A 21,388-nucleotide genomic window follows, 5' to 3' on the forward strand; every position below is an offset into this window, starting at 1 on the left:
ATATGGGCGCATACTTCCTCTATGTAGATAAGAAAACAGGGAGTTCTGTTACTTTTCCAGGATCATGGAGACACAATTATGCAAAAACTGGTCTCCTGTGTGGCTGGTTCCCCTCCAGGAGGCCAAAATAACGGAGTTGGCTGTTTAGTACACGGCAAGTGGAGGTTGGGGGCAAGGAGATGGGATGGAGAAGAAAAAGAAAAAACTGAAGGGCCAGTCTTCTCGCTATCAGAGAAGCTTAAGAACAGTTGTATGAGCAGACAGCAGTTATTAATATCATCAACCTCTTTATGCTGTAATCAACCCACCTACCTCTCTTCCCTGTAGATCAAAATTAGAATTCTCACGCTAAAACAGTTAAGTCATCCTTAGAGGACAAATGTATGGTTACCAAGGGGGAAAGGAGTGGGGTGGGAGGGACTGGGAGACTGGGACTGACACATTTACATTATTGATACTATGTATAAAATAGACAACTGACGGGAACGCACCGTACAGCACAGGGAACTCTACCTGATGCACTGTGGTAACCTAAATGGGAGGGAAGTCCAAAAGGGAGGGGATATCTGTATGTGTACGGCTGAGTCATTCTGTTGTGCAGTGGAGGCTAACACAACACTGTAAAGCAACCATACTCCAATAAAAATTAATTAAAAGTAATAATAATAAAACAAAACAAAAAAACAGTAAGTCATCTTTTCTACTTTGTTATTTCACAAAGGAATGCCTCCTAAAACATAACATTTGTACACGGAGGCAAAGTGTGGTTTCCCCTAAACTCAGGTAATAACGTAGGAGGGTAGACAGTGTGGCCACATATTTATATCAAATGAATCTGCCCTTGAAGACTGACTTCTGAAGGAAAAAGCTGTAAGATCCTGCAGCTAACTGAAGGAACAACAACAACCAATCACTACAATTCCTGTCTTTATTCCTGAGATGTCTCATCTTTGAAATAGAGGAAATTCAAATGAAGCTGAAATTACAAGTACTTGATTTCTTCCTAAATTATGAAAACTTTTTATGGATATGACAATCTCCATTTTTATGGATAGGATATGATAGTTACTTGTAAGAGAAACTGCTACATTTAAGGAAAAACCTACGGTAAGCAGTGTATAAGAAAAAATATTTTATAAAATACGCCATTACTGCCAGATTCTAGATGTAAGACGTCCAGTATTTTCAGAATGGTGCTCGTAGGAGCAGCACGTCTCCACAAGCAGAAGGTAAAAGCAAGGCTCCCCTGTGGTTCGGCCATGGGAGGACACCAGGTCTCCTTATCGCCTCTCTCTTTATCAGTAATGTGCAGAGAATTAGTTTGCACTACCTGAATACTAGAGGACTGAATGTGTGTGACCATACATGAAATCATACTATAGATTACAAAGAAACTTGAGCCATTATGCCTTTTACTCAATTTTAATTTCAGACTAAGATAAATGCAAAATATGATACCCACACAAAAGCGTATTTTCATCTGAAATTGCAAAAGCTCCCACAATGAAACTACACAACTTACCACCACAGGTGGCTGTGTGGGCAGCAGGGCGGGCCTGTGATCCTTGGCTCTTCCCCTCTCACTGTTCTCTCTCCTCTGGTCTCCCACTCCACGACACATGGACGAACCTCCTCTCCTTCCTCCCCGCCTCGAGCCGTAGCGGCCCTGTTTATGCTGTCGCTCCCTTTCTTCGAATTCAAGCAACGCAGCTTTGGCTTCTGCTGAAAGCTCTATTTGAAAAGATGCATATGTGTTAGATACCTTCGAATAGCCTAAATCAGATTTATAGGGAAAAACAGGAAAGAACTACATGACAATGAAACTTAGGAACAGCAAGTGCTTCACCCACTACGAACAACTCAACTAGCAGCATCAAGTAGGATACAATCACAGAGACACTCAGGCCCCATGAGTGAGACCAGTTAAATGGAAGACATGCCTTTCCCTTGTAATAAAATACAAGGATCGCCTGTAAATTTTAAAGTGTTTTCATTTGTGCTGAGGGAAGCTAAAAAGAAGGAGCTGAAGTTCAACCCAACCACCGCCCTTAATCTGCTAGGCATCTTGCAGTGATGGCGGATGACGCTGGTCAAGACCTGGCTCCCCCAGTCTTAAACCAGGACACTCTTCTAAGCGGAACCAGGACAAGTATTAGTTAATACACAGTGACACAGAGACTCAAAAATGACAAATTCCTGATTGTTCTGCTTTAAAAGCAGAACTAATAAAATCACTCTCGAGTCAAATACTTAAGTTAATTTCATAAAAAATGGAAACTTATTTAATACTGTCATTTCAGATTTTCAGGTTTATGTTTTTTTAAATAACAACTTTACTCTGTGAAGAAAGGCTTATATCCATGCAGTCTGATAGGGAAGCTACAGCAAACGAGAGCAAAGCCAGAAAAGAAAAAAACTCATTAATGCAGATATTCCTGGGACACCCAGCAGGGGCTGCTCACCTCTCTGACCAATGCTTTAGGGATACAAGAAACATATAGGCTCTGGCCCTAAGAAACTTCAGTTGGCACATTATTCTGAATTCCTAGAAGAAAAATGCTAACTTATTCAAATATGGTTCCTTTATTTTAAAATATTATCTAAGTTATGATAATATATCCTCCATTAATAAATGAATACCTTCTAAAGATTTCACTGAATTCTACTAAGAAGGATTGTTATGCCCTCTTCCACAGTGAAGGGTAAATTTTAAATATTACCAGTTTATCTCCTACCTTGGATTCCATAATCATCTCCAAACTCTTCCAAAACCTCTAAGCCACATTTCATTTTCTTGAAATTGTTTCTATGGTATTCCCCTCCCTTTCAAATGAATCTTTGACTCCATACAAAAGAAAATTTAATCTCTTCTTAACAAGCACACACTTTTATTCTCATCTTGACTACATGATTGGTTCACATACACATTTTATGCAGTGAATCAGCAATTATTTTGCTAGTGGTTCTAAGTGTCAAGATTAATTTCACTATCCCCAGTAATAAAATGGTTTCAAATGACATCTTTAATCAGCAAGTAAAAATGCTTTCCTCCAATTGAGACAAGCTGTCACAAAAGGTCACCAAAATGTGACAGGATGAAAATTACATTTGTAACTTCAACTGAAATGTTAATTTCCCTTTAAGTGTTTTCTGAACTATGTCCATATTACAAAGTAAAGAGATATAGCTCAATGTAACAAGGTTTTACAGTGTTGTCCCTTTCTAAAATGTGCTTAAGAAAAACATATTTACATATAAATAATTTCATAATAGTTGAACTAATACATAATGAATATCTATAAAACAGTTTACTTGGCAAAATAAAAACAAATGACAGTCTGAGTTTTTCTCTTTTTTAAACAGGTAACTGAATCAAGAAATTTGTGAAAATCTTGCAAATACAAGGACCATCGTGTAAACTGAAGGCAGTATCCTATTGCTGGTACTAGGTGACCTTAAACTGTTTATTACTAGATGAAAATATTTTTCCCAAAGATCCTTTGCCTTAAGCAAAATTAGCCGAGGACATTACTTCAAGGACTTTATGTGGGCATAACAACAACGGTCTTCAGGTTAAAGCAGTAAAACATGGTTTAACATATTACATGTGCCAGTGGAACTGAGGACACGGCAAAATCTAGCGCCTCCTCATACAGAAAGAACTGTCAAAGCCTCACTAAAATGAACATAGTTTTTCATTTATTGCTTGTACTGCTTCCAACGAGAATCTGAGGTCCACCTCCTAGGGCAAAAGAACTGGCAGCTCTGAAGTGCTGTGCTGACACTTCAGGGTAACTGGTCAATGACACCCACGTTTTAGAGATGGCTTTTGACATTTCCATTCAAAATAAATCTTTCCCTTACACATGCATGTGCTAGAAACCCTTCCCAACTGCATTCTGTGAGAGAATTAAGCCCTTTTACCCAATGGGGTCCTTTTTACGTAATGAATGAATGTATTTCCTAAGTACGTAGTTTTGTACCATCCTTGGGAAAACTGAGAAACAGTCACATTTTCTCTAAGGTATTTAATTCCCAGAATCCTGGTTGAGGATAAAAGCTCACTACTTAAGATCGTAACTGAGGTAAAAGCCCAAAATTCCATATCTAATCCAATCTGTAATTCAAAATACAGATCAACAACTGTGAATCAGGTTCTACAATGGTCAAGACTGTCATAAATATGAATTAGTGTTCTTCATATTTAAGGATGACATCATATATTTGAATGAAAAGAAGACTAAAAGTGACCAAATGCCCTTCCAGATTTTGAAAAGAACTCACTAGTCCACATGCAGATGGAAGGGTCAGAAATGGGGGATGCCAGACCATCATTTCATTCTTTTTAGAGTGGAGTGTTCTTAACATTAATCAATGATATCACAAAATGATTGTTTTTATTTGTATTCAGAATGTTAAAAGACACCATTTGTCAAGAAACACATATCATATGAGATGACATATATACTCCGGTAGCAAGGTATTTCAATTCCATTACAAAGAGTAGGTAAGCAGCTTTATACAATCAGATAAGTGCAAGCATCTGTATACAGAACCTGAAACTGGCATTTCTATCACCAGGAGTATACAAAGTGATGAGTACAAATTTATGTGAATTTCTAGTATACCAAATACTGTAGTAGCTTCTCTTTCTCACTGAATATTCTTCTTCTATATAAAATTAACCTTTTGTTGGGGGGAGGGGTCTTAAGGAAATAAGGGAGCTCACTGCTTTAGGAAACCAATCTCTAAAATGAACAGAAAAATCGTTTTTGTACTGGAAATAATCCTAACTTTTCAGGTATTAGAAAACTCATGTTTTCAAACACTAAGCTTTCTTAAGTTAGGGCTTACAAATAGGGAACAGAGAAAGATACTTTTAAGTATCATTTTTACTTGCCCTATTATCTAGCCAAAGAATCACATTCTGCACAAATACATTTAAAGCCTTTTTTCTTAACGTTTAAAAAAATGGTAAATGGTCAAACTGTTTATGCTTCAGATACTCTGCCTCTAAGAACCCCAGGCCCTCTCTGCCCGTATGTAAAGGGCCAACCTGCCCATCACTACCCACCTTCCACCCTCCTGTCTCAGGATGACATGACTATAGCAACTGAGAAATGCCCTAAAAAGAAAAAAAGGAAAAAAAAAAAAAAGATTCGACACAAATTCTTTTCAGTTAAGGAAGTACAAATGACCCTGAAAAGAATGAAATGAGGCAAAGATCCTGAAAAGAAAGAGATGCAGGAATGAAACAAGTACAAATTATGAACACAGGCAAGCAGGACATTTCAGAACACGTCAGTGCTTGGGTCAAGGTAAAGTGAAAAGAGATGAGAAGACCATAGCTGAGGACCAGGGGACGGGAGAAGCAAGGGCGCTGAGGATGCGGGGAGGGTGACCCATGAAATGCACCAGGGCCCATAGGAGCTGGCTGCAGAGAGGGAAGGCCACCATTCCTGACGGTGTCTGTGAAGTGATTTCACATCCTTAGAACGTGTAGCTATCCCAATTATTAAGATTTGACACATATGTTCCCCAACTTACGTAACAAAGCCACAGGCCAGCTACACAGAAGCAGAAAAGGGATGATTCACCACCACCACCCGCCCCACATGCCACCCTCCTTCCCTAATAAGCCGCTGCCCATTGCCCTCTGGTGTTCAGCCAGGGGCGCCATCTTTCCTTTGTTCATCTTATCCCAGCCCAAGATTGACATGTCTATCTATTCCAATAAGCTTGCTCTGTAATGTTACCAATTACTCCTGCTGACGGATACTTTTAGTCTTTTCATCCCCGTTTTAAGACCTTTGATTCATCTCCTTTTACCCAAGCCCAACTTCTCAGCTCTGCTTTCTTAGAAACCTGTGGTGTACTGGTTCAGACTAACCGGCAACTTCATACCATAACTTAAGAACAGTCTAGGGAAATCCTGGGCCAAAAGGTAGAAGGAGGAAACTGGAGGGAGAAGAAATGGAGAACACTAAGTCTCTAGGTCAACCTTTCCACAAACCTTACTCAGTAAAGGAACATGGTAAGACTGGCTCACTACTGTTAACTTTGGCATCTTGTGAGCTTAGTGCCCTGACAGAGAATTCCTATCTGCCACTTAAAGACACATGCTCAGGGTTTCGACTGAAAACGGTTACAAATAACACTTTTATGAAGTAATAAAGGTAGTAACTAATGGTTAGTTTCTTGACTTTTACTTTGACCAAGACCAGAGAACAAGAACAACAACCCTCTGTCCTTCCATCCTTCCACCCTCCTACCCTCCTCCTTGGAGTACGGGACAATATCCCAGTGGCTCTCAAAGTATGGGTCCCAGAGCAGCAGGAACGGCATTACCCGGGAACGCACCAGAAACGCAACTTCCCTGGGCCCCACCCTAAAGCTACCGAATCAGAACAGCTGAGAGTGCATCCAGAAATATGTGTTTTAACACGTCTTCTGGGTGATTCTGCCGCTCAAATGTGAGAACCACTGCTTTATTCTTTGTAATGGGCACTAGACAGAGCCACAGACAAGAGGGGGCGGGGGTCAATACTGGAAAAGGCTCTGCTGATTAGCAACAGCCTGCAGTAGGTCTGTAACAGGAATGATGTTCAACTGACTGTGCTACAAACAAGTCATCTTGTCTCATTAAACACTGAGAGGAATGACATACAGAACAACAGCAGCAAAAAGAGATGGTTATAATAACACTAAAAGGTACAAAATAAAAACAGTCTGGCCCAGAATTAGCCCTGGCAACCTGGACAGTCTCGGGAAGGGTAAAATGACCCCGTACCACCCCACACCACCTTCCCAGAGCAGCCAGGAACCGCACAGTATGCATGAGAGCAGCCACAGACTCCAAAAGAAAAACTATTAAAAAAAACAATCAAATATTTTATTCAAACATGTTTTAATCCAGAAGACAAGTCATGTTTATAGACTGACCTGTACAGCACCGTAACTCAGCTCTCAACTCACAACGACCATCCACCCTGTAAATGCCATGCATAATACTCTATAAAGGCAACTTTTTTTTATCTGTTTCGTTAATCATAACAGTACTATGGAGGAAGTTGAAATGGGAGTGAAGGATGGGAGACAGGCAAAAAACGTTACCCAAAGTTTCTGGAATGTTCCTTCTCTCTCTAGTTACATCTGAGAGCCTAATAATTGTTCCTTCTTTCCTTTCAGTTTTGAAACGTAATCGTCCAGATTCTTCATCATCATCCTCTTCTTCATCTGACTCCTCTTTCATGTCCTTCTGCAGCTCCAAAGTTTCCATGCCTCCCTACATTGCAGACATACAAAAAACAAGAGGAGGGAAAGTGAGTTCATATTCTTTTGAATTAAATATTGAATAATGGTATGTATACACATATGTGTATGCACACATAAAAGCTCTTTATATTTAAGATGTAAAAATACTGCAAAATGTCCTATTTGTAAAGCCATGCGAAACATTAAACTGATCCCAGGAGACAAAATCTCAAACATTAAAAATTAACAATGTTAGAAAAAATTCAAATTCCTACTCCTGGTTAATAAACAAAGTCTTACACATTGTTACTACTTATACTTCTAAGAGAGCAAACATGAATTCCAAAAATCCCTGCTGGCCTGGAGTCTAATTCAGAGCTAAACAAAGTTCAATATATTAATTAAATTAACACTAGTGTTCCATGAGCTTATTAGCATATAACCCACCCTGTAACTCACATTAGATGACAGCACACTCCTTCCCATTAAACAGGCTCCACATTTCCTGTAATTCCTGACCCCATCTACTTTGACTTTCAATGCCAGGCAAGCGCTCCAAGTCTGCTGTTGGGTTGATCTGGTTTTTTTCAGCCTCCATAATCTTTCCTGTAACATTTCTCACCCCTTTCTACTTCGTTCCACTGCCTAGTGTTCGCTCATTACCACCTCTGGCTCAGATTATTAACCATAAAACTATTTTTTTTCTTCATTCACATCACACTAAAACCAGTTTTTATCTTATATTTCATTACATTAGGATTCCTATAAAAATTCTGCCCAATCTGGTCCCAAACTAAAAGTAATTTCTTCATCAATTCTTTCTGCATAACTCATGTTCCTTTTGACACTAATCACTTTCACCTCATGTTGCATCTTAGTGCCCTACTGTTAGGCAATAAGGTAGGTACCCTCTGACCGTTAGGTTCACTTAGACTTTTGGTAAACTTGAAAAAAAAAAAAGACCCAGAAACTACTCCTTTAGTCTCATCATTCATAATTCTTACAGGTCCTTTACTCTTAACAGAAACAAATACAAACTACTTCATTAGAAAGTGTGCAAGAAAAAAAAGATACAATCATTTTGGATTCTTTCCCCAACATTTTGTGTGTAAAAAATGCACACACTCATTGCTATAAACCCTAAAGTAGAGAATCAAATGCCTGAAAATAAAATAATGAATGTAAACTGTAACTTTTAGCCTAATGATTGCAAAACCACTTTTCAGTATTCTGATACTCAGCATACTATAGAATTTTTTGTTTTTAATTTTAGTCCATTTCTCTTTTTTTTAATTTATTTTACTTATTTATTTTTGGCTGTGTTGGGTCTTTGTTGCTGCGCACGGGCTTTCTCTAGTTGCGGCGGGTGGGGGCTACTCTTGGTTGCGGTGCGCAGGCTTCTCATTGCGGTGGCCTCTCTTGTTGTGAAGCACGGGCTCTAGGCGTGGGGGCTTCAGTAGTTGTGGCTTGCGGGCTCTAGAACACAGTTGTGGCGCACAGACTTAGTTGCTCTGCGGCACGTGGGATCTTCCTGGACCAGGGATCGAACCTGTGTCCCCTGCATGGGCAGGCAGATTCTTAACCACTGCATCACCAGGGAAGTCCATTATAGAATTTTTTTCCATTAATTAATTAATTTATTTTTGGCTGCGCTGGGTCTTCGTTGCTGTGTGCAGGCTTTCTCTAGTTGCAGCAAGTGGGGGCTACTCTCTTTGTTGCAGTGCACGGGCTTCTCATTGCAGTGGCTTCTCTTGTTGCCAAGCACAGGCTGTAGGCGCATGGGCTTCAGTAGTTGCGGCACACAAGCTCAGTAGTTGTGGCACACGGGCTTAGTTGCTCCAAAGCATGTGGGATCTTCCCGGACCAGGGCTCAAACCCGTGTCCCCTGCAATGGCAGGCAGATTCTTAACCACTGCACCACCAGGGAAGCCCCTCCACTATAGAATTTTAAAGTACCAAAATGTTGGCATTTTGTTGGTTTAATACGATTACTTCTGTCTTACTCAATATCTGAAACCAAGAATGAGTGACGTGCGAGATGGACCCAGCTATGTTTGTGCTGCACTACGTTCAAACTGAGCAAACGTCAACTCACTTACAAAATACTCTTCTCCACCGCCATTAATGCTCCAGAGCAGTGCTTCTCAAATTTAAGGTTTATACCGATCACTGGGAATCCTGCTAAGATGCAGATTCTGATTCCGCAGGTCCAGGGTGGGGTCTGACATTCTGTATTTCCAAGAAGCTCCCAAGTGAAGCCAACGTGCAGGTCCACAGAACACACTTTAAGTAGCAAGGCCACAGAGGAGGAAAGGAAATCACTACCAATAAAGCAAAGATTCTATTACAATAGTCATTTCATGTAAAAACCTACAGGAAAATGTTTACAGTTCTCTTTTGGATCACCGAAAACAGAAACAATAGTGAATGGATATACGAACTATGGTGCATCCAAACCATGGAATGCTCTTTCGGCCATAAAAAGGAATGAACTACTGATACAACAACTGGGGTGCAATCACAAAGGCATCATGCTGATTGAGAGAAGTCAAAAGGTTTATCACTCAAAAGGTGATACTCTGCGACAATTCCACATACATGACACTCTCCAAGAAACAAAACTGCACTGGTTACCAGTGATTAGGAATGGAGGGAGGGCCTGACTACAAAAAGGATGGCACAAGGTAGCTTTTTGAGAGATGGAACGTCCTAGAATGCAAACTTCTGGTCCAAGTCGCAGGGTCCACTTCAGCTATGAACTACATCAAGGATTATACAAGCCCTGAGCTGAAACTGAAACACTGCCTGGTCTCAGTTGCCTCAAGTGCAGGCCACCTGGCAACATTCACTAAGCTAGACTCACTCCTTCAGCCACTGGTCACTACCTCGTACTCTAAATACTGGGCATCTCCTTTGCCTATGTGCTTACAGAATTAACTAACTAACCTACCTGCCAAAATGCTGACTTTCTCTGCAGAGAGATACTTATGAATGGAATATTCATACATATTCACAATATTCCATTCACAACTAAAATTCCACTGAAGGGTGGTGCTGGATAACAATATAATAATTTAATTAGCCTAAGACTGTATTTTGTAAGAATTTAAATACGTATGTAAATCTCTGATTTCGTTATAGACACTGCCAGAAATATTTGGAGGTTTGATCTTTAGCTATTTAATTATCCTGAAAACCTGAAACATGTAGTTGTAATGCTTAACAGAGGGTGCATATGAAAACCATCATGAAAGTTCTTTAAAAATAGCCAAGTCCACTAAAGTCTTATCATATATACTGGGTGGGCCAAAAAGTTCGTTTGGTTTTTCCTGTAAGGTGGCTCCAGGAGCACGTAGTTGTCTCTAACTTCATTCAAAGCAATTTTGTTAGACTGTATTGTGACAGCTGTCATATCAGCATGCATAAAAAAAAAAAGTATCAAAACTGTTGAATTTTTGTGTAGCCATTTTAATACTGAAGATGGAAGACAAAAAGCAACATTTTTGGCATATTATGCTTTATTATTTCAAGAAAGGCAAAAACGCAACTGAAATGCAAAACATGATTTGTGCAGTTGTGCAGTGTATGGAGAAGGTGCTGTGACTGACTGAACGTGTCAAAAGTGGTTTGCAAAGTTTCGTGCTGGAGATTTCTCCGTTGACCACGCTCCAGGGTCGGGTAGCCCAGATGAAGTTGACAGCGATCAAATCAAGACATTAATTGAGAACAATCAACGTTATACCAAGTGGGAGACAGCCGACATACACAAAATATCCAAACGAGTGCTGAAAATCACTTGCACCAGCTTGTTTAAGTTAAGCAAAAACACCTTCCTGACCTATTTCCGCATGCAATTCTCTACTTAACTGCAATGAAAACGTTCCATTTTAAAACAAATTGTGACGGGCGACGAATAGTGGATACTGTACAATAATGTGGAATGGAAGAGATCGTGGGGCAAGCGAAATGAACCACCACCAACCACGCCAAGGCCAGTCTTCATCCAGAGAAGGTGACGTTGTGTATATGGTGGGATTGGAATGGAGTCCTCCATTATGAGTTCCTTCCGGGAAACCGAACAATTAATTCCGACAAGTACTGCTCCCAATTAGACCAACTGAAAGCAGCACTCGACGAAAAGCATCCGGAATTAGTCAACGGAAAACACATAATCTTCCATCAGGGTAACACAAGACCTCATGTTTCTTTGATGACCAGGGAAAAACTGTTAACAGCTTGGCTGGGAAGTTCTGATTCATCTGTCGTATTCACCAGACACTGCATCTTCGGATTTCCATTTACAAACTTCTCTTAATGGAAAACATTTCAATTCCCTGGAAGATTGTAAAGGGCACCTGGTACAGTTATTTGCAGTTCTTGGCAGAAGGTAGTGGAACAAAAGGGTGAATGTGTTGTTCAATAAAGTTCTTGATGAACATGAAAAATGTGTCTTTTATTTTTACTTTAAAAACTGACGGAACTTTTTGGCCAACCCAATAGAAAACAACTATAGAGAACACTGCTTTAAAAAACTTCCCAAAAGTTTTTAGTGCTTACAAAATATTTGACAGAGGATACTTCTTTACTATATCATGATATACAAAAAGTATCTATTTCTACCAACAGTTAAAATTTACAAGCTGGAAAGACTGAGCAATTAAATTGTGCAAAAATTACAAGAGAAGAAAATTACAGACCAACCTCCTTCGTGAATACAGATACAAAAGTCCTTAAGAAAATAAAAGCACATGGAATCCAGCAAAAAATAAAAGGAAAATTCGTCACGACCAAGTGAGGTTTAGCCGGAAGCATAAGGTTGATTTAACATTCAAAAATCAATTTAACAAATCTTACTTCGAGAAGAATTCCAAATATATGTACATACTCTCCCCTCCTCCAGGAGTGGACCTTAAGTCCCTCCTCTCCCTCGCCTTGGGTGCAGACTAGACTTAGTTACTTGCTTCCAAAGAAGAGAGCAGAGAAAGTAAAAGATAGTAACTTTACAGAATTACTATCTTTAACTGGCAAAGGCCACCTCACCACATAATCAAGGCTGACATTGCCAGGGAGGTCCTGTACCCAGTGGTATGATGGAATGAGGACACCTAACCTCCATGGTATTCTTTCCAAAAACCCATAACCCCAGTATAATCATGAGAAAAACATCAGACGAGCCCAGGTTGGGAGACATTCCACAGGACACCTGGCCAGTACTTCTTTAGACTGTCATGGTCGTGAAACTCAGGGAAGACCAACAAACTATTACAGACCAGAGGAGACAAGACAACAATGTGGTGCCCTGGACTGGATCCCAGAATAGAAAGAGGACATTAATGGAAAGAGGACATTAATGGAAAAACCTGCAAAATGGAAATTAATTTGGGAATATAGTTAATAGCTTTTAAAGCCAATTTAATTCACATTAATAAAACGGGGGATAAAAGTCACAAGATTATCTCAACAGATGCAGAAAAAGCATTGACAAAATTCAACACTCATTTCTGATTTAAAAAAAAAATATCTCAGTAAACTAGACATAGAAAAGAACTTCAATTTGACTGAAAAACCTCCAAGTAGCTTATATTACTTACTTGATGAAATATTGAATATTTTACACCTACTATGAAGAACAGTGCCCTCAATGTTTCTATTCTACACAGCACTGGAGATCGCAGCAAAAGAAAGAAATAAAAAAACTAGTAGGAAGAATTAAACTGTTTATCAACAGGCAACATGGTTATTACGATGTTAGTTTTCCCCGAATATGATCTAAAGATACAATGTAATTTTCATAAAAATCCCAAACAGATTTTTAATAGATACTGACAAGTGAATTACAGAATTTATATGCAAAATTCAAAGGACTGAGAATAGCCAAAACAATCTTGAAAAGGGAACAAAACTGGTGAATTACACTTCCTGATTTCATGCCACAGTAATCAAGATAGTGTAGTATTGGCAATAGAACAAAAAAGAGATTCCAGAAAGAGACCTAAACTTAAGTGGTCAATTGATTCTCAACATAAGCACTAAGGCAACTCAATGGGAAAGCCTTTACAACAAATAATGGTACAAAAACTAGATAAACTAATGGGAGAACTGAGACTCTCACACATGACTGGTGGGAGTATAAACGGTACAAACACTTTGGAAAACCATTCGGCTGTTTCTTACAGCATTAAACACACTGCTACCCTGCCTCAGTAATTCCACTCCTAGTTAATGCCAAGGGAAACGAAAAATTACATTCACAAAACGATGTGTAAGATAAGCTTTGAGTTATTCATAATAACAAAAACAAAACTGGAAACAACCCAAATATCTATTATCAGAACACAAATAAGGTATATCCATAAAATGGAATGAACTGTTGACTACTGACATACACAACCACTTGGATGAAACTCAAAAACATTACGGTGAGCAGAAGCAGCTAGGCACACAGCATTACATCATCACAAACTGACTGCATAAATGTATGCAAAGGAGAGACTAGGAAAGACTAATTTAAGTCAACAGAAGTAAGAACACGGCTTGCCTCTGAGAGGAGTCAGGACAGACTAGAAAGAAACAAGGGGGAATTTTCTGGGGTGATGAACTGTTTCTCACCAACAGAAGGATAGTAACTTGGATGTATCAAAACACTGAACGTATACCTCAGATCTATGCATATCACTGAATGTAAATGTTATCACAATTTTAAAAGTTTCAAATTTAACTAGTGCAAAGATATTTTTAAACTTCTCACTTGTTCCTCTATACAAGCCAAAACCTTTTTAACCATGTTTGAAGACAAAAGCATCACTGACACTGAAGTGGCTGTATAATTAGAAAGGCTTGAGAGTTAGTCTTCATAATTAGGTCTTTCTAATTTGTTTCGAGTACAGTGATTCCTTTGTATTAACCAAGGAAGAACATTAGTTAAATAAAAGGAGCCACTGAAAATAGACCTTTCAACTGAAATTACTTTTTAGTTCCATAATTCAGATTCTAATGTGTACTTAAACATAACTCCTAGAAAGAAGTCATCTGAAAAACTGCAATGTGCCTTCCACCTCCGTCTTAAGCAACCCAGAGCCATGAGCACTGCAACGCAAGGTGGAGTGCAAAGGTTTGGTTCATCAACACGCTGCAGACAGTTAATTTAAGAAAATGGGTCAAAAAACTAGGAAGACACCAAAACACAGGTGTATGCGGCAAAATAAAACTGCTGCTCTTCCCTGAGGACTATATAATTTATTTATACTACTAAAAAGGATGGGAGGACAGCCCTCCAAAAGCAAAGCCTACCAAAAGGTACTGAAATAATACCTCCCAGCACCCACAACAGTACCGTGCATACAAGTTCTCAATAATGATCTCTTTGACTGACATTCAGCGATTCCACTATGAGGAAGAAAACAAGCCCAAAACATCTGTTGCCAGGAGAAAAGACCAGCACAACACCTGCCTCCAAGAAGGACTATTAAGTCCTGAGAGCAAAGAGCAATACAAAGAATTTTCAGTCAGTACAAAAACAAGCAACAAAAACAAGGCAATAAACAAACCAACAATCAAGGACAGAGGATAAGGAAAATGTGTGAGTGACTTTTTAAAAACATTTTTAAATACTAGATATAAAATTAAATTATGGAACATACAGCTTAAAAGAAAAAGCAGATAATATACCTCTTAACAGATGGTATAAACTATGTAATCTGGATGAGAGTTTACTTTCTTCTCTATAAAAAGAGTCACATAGAAAACAAGCATTAAGATGTTTCAAGTGAGTTAGGAGCAACTGGAAATCACAGGAGTTAAACAAACGCATTCTACTTCTTTCCCCTCCAAATCACCAAGGGTCAAATTTTAACCTCTCTGTATTTCCCTGTTCACAAAAGTTATTTTATTCATGGCAAAAACATTTTAAAATATTTGACACAGAAAGTATAAAATAATCCCACCATCCAGAGGTGATCACTATCACCATTTGTCTTTATCCATCCAGACATGTGTTTGAGAGTCACACACACACATTTAAACATGCAAAGCTATGGAGGAACCTAAGGGGAGGAAATCTGTTAGCTTGCTCTTTTCACTTAACGCATCACGAGCCTCTTTCCATGTCCAAGAGAGCAAGGGCATCCTTTGGCAACCTGCAGTCCCCTGACCATCATTTATTCAACCTTTTAGAAAAATCTATTTACATTGGTTCCACTTATTTTCAACGCTGCAAACAAATACCCACTGCATGTATCCTTGAACAACACATCTTAGATTAACTCTTGGATAACTTCATCAAAGTGGAATTATTGAGCCAAAGGACTTTCAGGCTTTTGATACTGTCACGGACAGTGTAGGGTCTGCAATTTTACTCTTCTTGCAAGTTAATAACGTAGCCTGCCACTGTTTCATGGAGGCTGTGAAAAGGCACGAGACTCTCAGCCACAGACTAGGACAATTTATTACTCTTAACAATAGCAGTAGCATTTGGGTCCAGCTCCCTAAGCCCCAATTCCCATTGGGCCATCTGACGAAGAGGGCCAGGTGACCCTGTGCAAAGGTAGCTGTATTACAGGAGGGGCACTGAGTTTAGGGAACTGTTATAATGAGCAGAAGGCATGGCTGCCCCCTACTCCAGAGAAAGATACGTCTTTCCTAGATGCTGCTACAAAAACATCCTTGAAAAGACTGTCGGGAACAAAGGAGGTGCTTTGCTCCCCCGAACATGCAGAGACATGACAGAATTGTGGAAAATTCTTCTGGCAGTCAATATTTCCAAAATAATCCCCCCAACAGAATAAAAAATACCTGACCAATAATTTTGATTTTTCCCAATATTAAGACAGGTTAGAATTCTCAACTGTTATAATTTTTATTTTATTGAATATATTTTATATACTTAGTGATCATTTGCTTATGTTATTTTTGGATTACTTTCTCACATTATTTGCCCTTCTTTCTACAGGAGTGCTCATCTGTATATACGGAACATACTGAATATATTAACTCTTCCATACCAAACATATTAACTTTACTACATATACTAATTCTTAGGCTCATGTGTAAATATTTCCTCATACTGTCTAAACTTGTTTATAGTGTTTTGGGGTATTTCTCTATGACTTTCTAAACTTGTTTATAGTGTTTTGGGGTATTTCTGTATGATCAAATCATTCTTTTCCTTTACGGCTTAAAAAGGCCCAATACCAAGAGTAGCAGAGTAGTGAAACCAAGACAACTTGGTACTTATTTTTACTCATTCTCTATCATGTCCTTAATCATGAAAATCTCAGCTTTAACTGAATATGCTGTCACCTAATAAAACACTATATTCACCAGTCTCCTTTGCTGTGAGGTACAGCCACGTAACTAAGACGTAACTCATGAGATGTTTACACAGTGTTGTTTGAGAACTCTGGGACATGTCTTCAAAGGGTGGGCATGGTCTCATTCAGTCTTCCTGCAATCCACTGCTTGGATGTGGACCATGGTAAGACCAGCAGCCCTGGAGTTGTACCATGGAAATCTGGAAGAAGCCTGGGTACCTGATTACCTTGTGAGGCCGATACCAGATCTGAAATGCCTTCTGGAATTTTTTGACATCATGAGAAATAAACTTGTACTATTTGGTAAGTTTTCTGTTTTGCAGGTAAGCCTAAGGCTAACACACCATTATTAAAACATTAAAACATTTTCTTCTAATACATGTAAAGTTTGGTATGAATTAATCTGAGATCAATATTGGCATAAGGTACAAGAAAGGTATCTAACTTTTCCCCCGATGACTAAGCCTTCCTAAGTATGTCTGAGATATTGTTATATTAAGTATGTCTGAGATATTGTTATATTAACTCATACATGTTATGAGTTCATTTACTTGAGGGCTGGGTCTGATCATTCATGCTCCTTCAAAGATAACTCTCTCCCTCAATCTCTCTGTTCAGAAGACACTGAAAATGGAAGGTAAGATTACCATTTTTTTAAATAATAATCCACTTTTGCTTCAATATTTTAATGAATACAGTTCAGGAACCAAAGTCGGAAACATCTAGATCTACAAGTCATACCTTATCAGTTCCCGAAGGCACCCAAGCAACAGCATAACACCTACCAGCATTCTTATTCTTTAACTGCTTTACAATAAAATAGTTTATATCTCCAGAGATCATTTAAAGCTTAAAATCTACAAAAACTTTTCTCACTCTAAAATATGCTACAAACACAATACATTATCCGAGTAAGGAGAAGCATTACCTAAAATGCTGAAAGAATAAATTACTGGGCGGAAAAAAAACACAATGGAATTAATTTTCCAACTACAAAATACTACAAACTAATGAAGAGGAAATGAACTAATTAATGGGCGCTGGATTCCCAGGTTTCCCTTTCAACTACTCACCCCCAGAATGACCTCCACAGCCACTTCCGTCTGTCCCCCCCAACGCCTTAACAGCTTCTTAGATTTCTCTCTCAGAGATCTTTTGCCAAAACACCCTTTCACAGGTCTGACCTAATCTAGGCTCGTACTGGCTTTGCACTGGGCGGAACGTGGTGCTAAACACGACCCGCTTAAATCTGGTCTCCCTGAACCTCGGTTCGGTGGCTCATCACTCAGAACAGAGCAGTCACCAGTAGGAGAACCATTTCCTACTTAACGTCTTCTTTAGCTTTGTCTTGGTTCCTTGGGCTGAATGTATTTGCCTACAATTGAAGAATCTGGGAAAAGGGAGCGTTCTACTATTCTACCTTTTCTCTAAGTTTCAAATTATTTCAAATGCAAGAGAGACAGAGAGAAAGCACAAAAAGAGAAGTCAAATTTAGCTCGTTGGGGAAAAGCAAGGGTGTCCCAGAAAGTGTCTGTACGTGATCATATACTCTGTCGTAGCATTATATTAGGGAAAAGATAAGGGTAAATGTTTTGTATACTGAGTTTCTAAAGCACTGGTGTAAGACCTAAAGGAAATGACCTAAGCCAGTGAAATACCACTTTTCATGATCTCTTGGGAAAAAGAGGGAAAAAAGTATTAAGGAAAATAACTGAGAAAAAACATTATTAAGGAAAAAAAAAATTTTAACCCACAAGTTCTAAGACTATAGAATGATTTTGTGGCTCACATGCTTGACCCATGGGACAAGTTCTAAGGTTGGAAAACAGAATCTATAAGCCTCCATCTCAGAGCACACCTCTATTCATCCAATGACATCTATTTTTCCAGACCTACTTCACAGGCTACCTCTTCCATAAAGCCTCAACACATCCCACCCCGGTTCCCCAATCCATCCTCAAGACACACACCCAACCAGAGAGGCCCCCTGTGTGAGCTGCTAAAGCATGTACCTGAGCCTCTCTTCTAGGAGGTTTACTTCTATGTTTACATCACTGGAATTTGCCCACGTCTTCTCTCCCTTTTATGAGGCTGCAATTACCTTGAGCACAAGAACCAAGCTTCTCAATCATCCTTATTTCTTCAATACCTAACACAGCACCTAGATCCAGGGAACTCTGCAGTATTTTTTGAATAATGGTCAAAATTAACTAACGTTAACTAATTTGAAATAATTACAGCTCCTTTCAGAGCACTAACATATACTGCGCATTTCAAAACACTTCTACCCACACTCCCATAAAACATTTAAAACATTCTTAGGGGCTTCCCTGGTGGCGCAGTGGCTGAGAGTCCGCCTGCCGTTGCAGGGAACGCGGGTTCGTGCCCCTGTCCGGGAATATCCCACATGCCGCGGAGCGGCTGGGCCCGTGAGCCATGGCCGCTGAGCCTGTGCGTCCGGAGCCTGTGCTCCGCAGCGGGAGAGGCCACAGCAGTGAGAGGCCCGCGTACCGCAAAAAAAAAAAAAAAAAAAATCTTAACACTCAAAGGGCAAACAGCTATCTGGAAGCCACAGTTAACCAGAACTCACTGTCCAAAGATTCTAGAGAGCTCAGGGTTTTGTTTTTGTTCTTTTTTTTTTAACTACACTCATACTTCAAAGAAGAGATGTATCAACTTTTCGCTAATATTAAAAAGATGCTCATTTTAAATCTGGAAGAAAAAAAAAACTCCAGCAAACTTTTGGACTCTTTTTAAAAGATGAACAAATACCTCTTCAGTTTCAGGAGCAACCTGGGAATCAGTAATCTCATCTAATTCCTCTTCAGCAACACAGTCTTCCTGCTCTTTCATCCCTTGTTGCCCACAAGCCTGCAAGTATTCTTCATCCTAACAGCCATTAAAGAGAAAGTAAGTTTTTCTCATATAGCTTTGGGGTTTTTAAGCACTTTTCACCTTCATGACTCATGCTTAGTTATGTTAGCAAATTTTACTATGGCAATTATCAGACTGAGCAGAAAAGCACTAAGCACAAAACCAGAATGGGGCCTCCCCTGAGTGTTCATGGGCGCAAGAGAGCAGTATGCCAACCCAATCGCTGCAGGGAGTGATACGGACCCTGCTTCAACCTCCAAGGGCCCTGACAAGTAGCTCTTCTTCAAATCCAACACTAAGGAAATGTAATCTTAAAAAGAAAGTGTGTATGTGCTTGCACAGAGCAGCTCAGCAGCAGTACGGGGGCTGGAATCATGCCCAATTCGAACCGTTTTTATAGCAACAGAAGACAACAAAAGTATGGGCAATTCAATTCAACTCAGGAGCTGTATTAAAATTACATGTTAGAATTAGTTTCTCCATCAGCCGCTCCCTTGAATCAGAAGGATGATTCCAGGTTTGCATGAAATGTAAGGGCATGGCAGCAGGCAGGCATCTCTTGAGGGCATAGGGAAGGAAGCAGGCAAGCTGGCTAGAAACAACAATTGCAAGGAAAGAAGGGCTCCTACAGGTATCACTACAAGTAACAAGATCTGACCCCTCCAGGGGAGCTGAACTCCCCAGTGCCCCTGGCCACCAGCTCAAGTGAACAATAGGCAGGAAGGAAGAGCGGACCAGCTGCGGGACCTGCACAGCCCTACTGCACAGAATCCAACAGTCTCTCTACAAAGAACAGCAGCTGTACCCAAGGTGACAGACCACCTTAGTCCCCACAACCGTCTCGCAAGACTGTCCAAACACACTGCATTTTACTTCCCCAAAGAAACCGTTACCATCCTACCTAAAAGAGCAACTATCACTACCCATGATTCACTGAGAGCAGAACTGTCGGATTTCAAATAAGGCCATACGATGCTAATCAAAACTGTCAGCCAACATACAATGGAGAATAGTCTACACCACTGAACTCTCACTGGGAAACAAAAATCTGCTATCCATTACATAAATGACCAATCTGAAATTGTTCTTACAGAACAATGTCTTATGAAATCTCAATCTATGTTAACTTTAAAGGCACTAAGTAAATCTGGTTGTGCTCAAAAGTATAAATCATCTGACAGTGTTCTCATATTCTGTTGAATAATAAATAATATACATCTCTTCCTAATACAAGAATACAAGTTTTTACATCAAATCCCAATTCACTCTCAAGATTAGGACAGCAAAATTCAAAAAAAATTTTTTTGAGTATGAAAGGAAAGAACACCACAATTTACTACCAACTTTTTATGGGAAAATACAGTTTCTTCATATGTAAGATTGTCCCTTCCAATTGTAAAATTCTGCGATTTTATGATTCCACTCCCAGTTATACACAAAATTCCTCCCTGTGACGTTACGTGTGAGCTCAAATAGACAGAACATACTCGTGATGAGTACAGAGTTAATTCTAGCTTTAGAGTATGAGTTAACAAGTCCTAAGTAGGACATGAACCACAGTTAAATAAACCATTTAATAAACTAAAATACCACTGGGATACACAGGACTGCAATCTACTCATATGTTCGTTACTCTAATAATGAATAATTAATTAATCTGTGCACCAGTGACAGCCTAAGACAGTAAGAGGTCCGCACTGCAGAGCTGGAGAAAAGTATTTCACAGCTTAAGTCCATTTTTCTCTTCCCATGCAAAGAAGAGGCAGTGCCAGATTCTACCACTGTGATGTCTATAAAGAAACCAATAATCTTAAAGAAACCGGAAAGAAAGGAAAGAATGAGTGTGGCTGTAAAGCCGGATATACTGAGGTGAGCTGACATTGCTCACAGACAGACATTTAACTTCGCCTTGTACCTTTAAACTTTACAACTCTCTGTGAAAATATTTGGAC

The 21,388-nt window shown here is 39.4% G+C and overlaps 1 protein-coding gene across 9 annotated transcripts in view; it reads right to left on the reverse strand.

Moving 5' to 3' along the window:
* Positions 1 to 21,388, reverse strand: part of RBM33 (RNA binding motif protein 33) — a 113,874-nt gene that overhangs the window by 66,072 nt on the left and 26,414 nt on the right. For 7 of the 9 annotated variants that reach the window (XR_009565217.2, XR_009565216.2, XM_030854330.2 and 4 more), the window contains 3 exons: positions 19,335 to 19,451; positions 7,114 to 7,285; positions 1,523 to 1,731 (listed from right to left, as the gene is read on the reverse strand). Coding sequence is in view for 7 of the 9 variants with exons in the window: in XM_030854330.2 (XP_030710190.1) it covers positions 1,523 to 1,731; positions 7,114 to 7,285; positions 19,335 to 19,451 (498 nt within the window). In the remaining 2 variants the exon portion in view is untranslated. The remainder of the gene's footprint in view (positions 1 to 1,522; positions 1,732 to 7,113; positions 7,286 to 19,334; positions 19,452 to 21,388) is intronic. The other 2 variants (XM_030854328.2, XM_030854332.3) reach the window with 1 other exon arrangement.

The sequence above is a fragment of the Globicephala melas genome, chromosome 9 (assembly GCF_963455315.2).
Source record: "Globicephala melas chromosome 9, mGloMel1.2, whole genome shotgun sequence".
NCBI classification, from domain to species: domain Eukaryota; kingdom Metazoa; phylum Chordata; class Mammalia; order Artiodactyla; family Delphinidae; genus Globicephala; species Globicephala melas.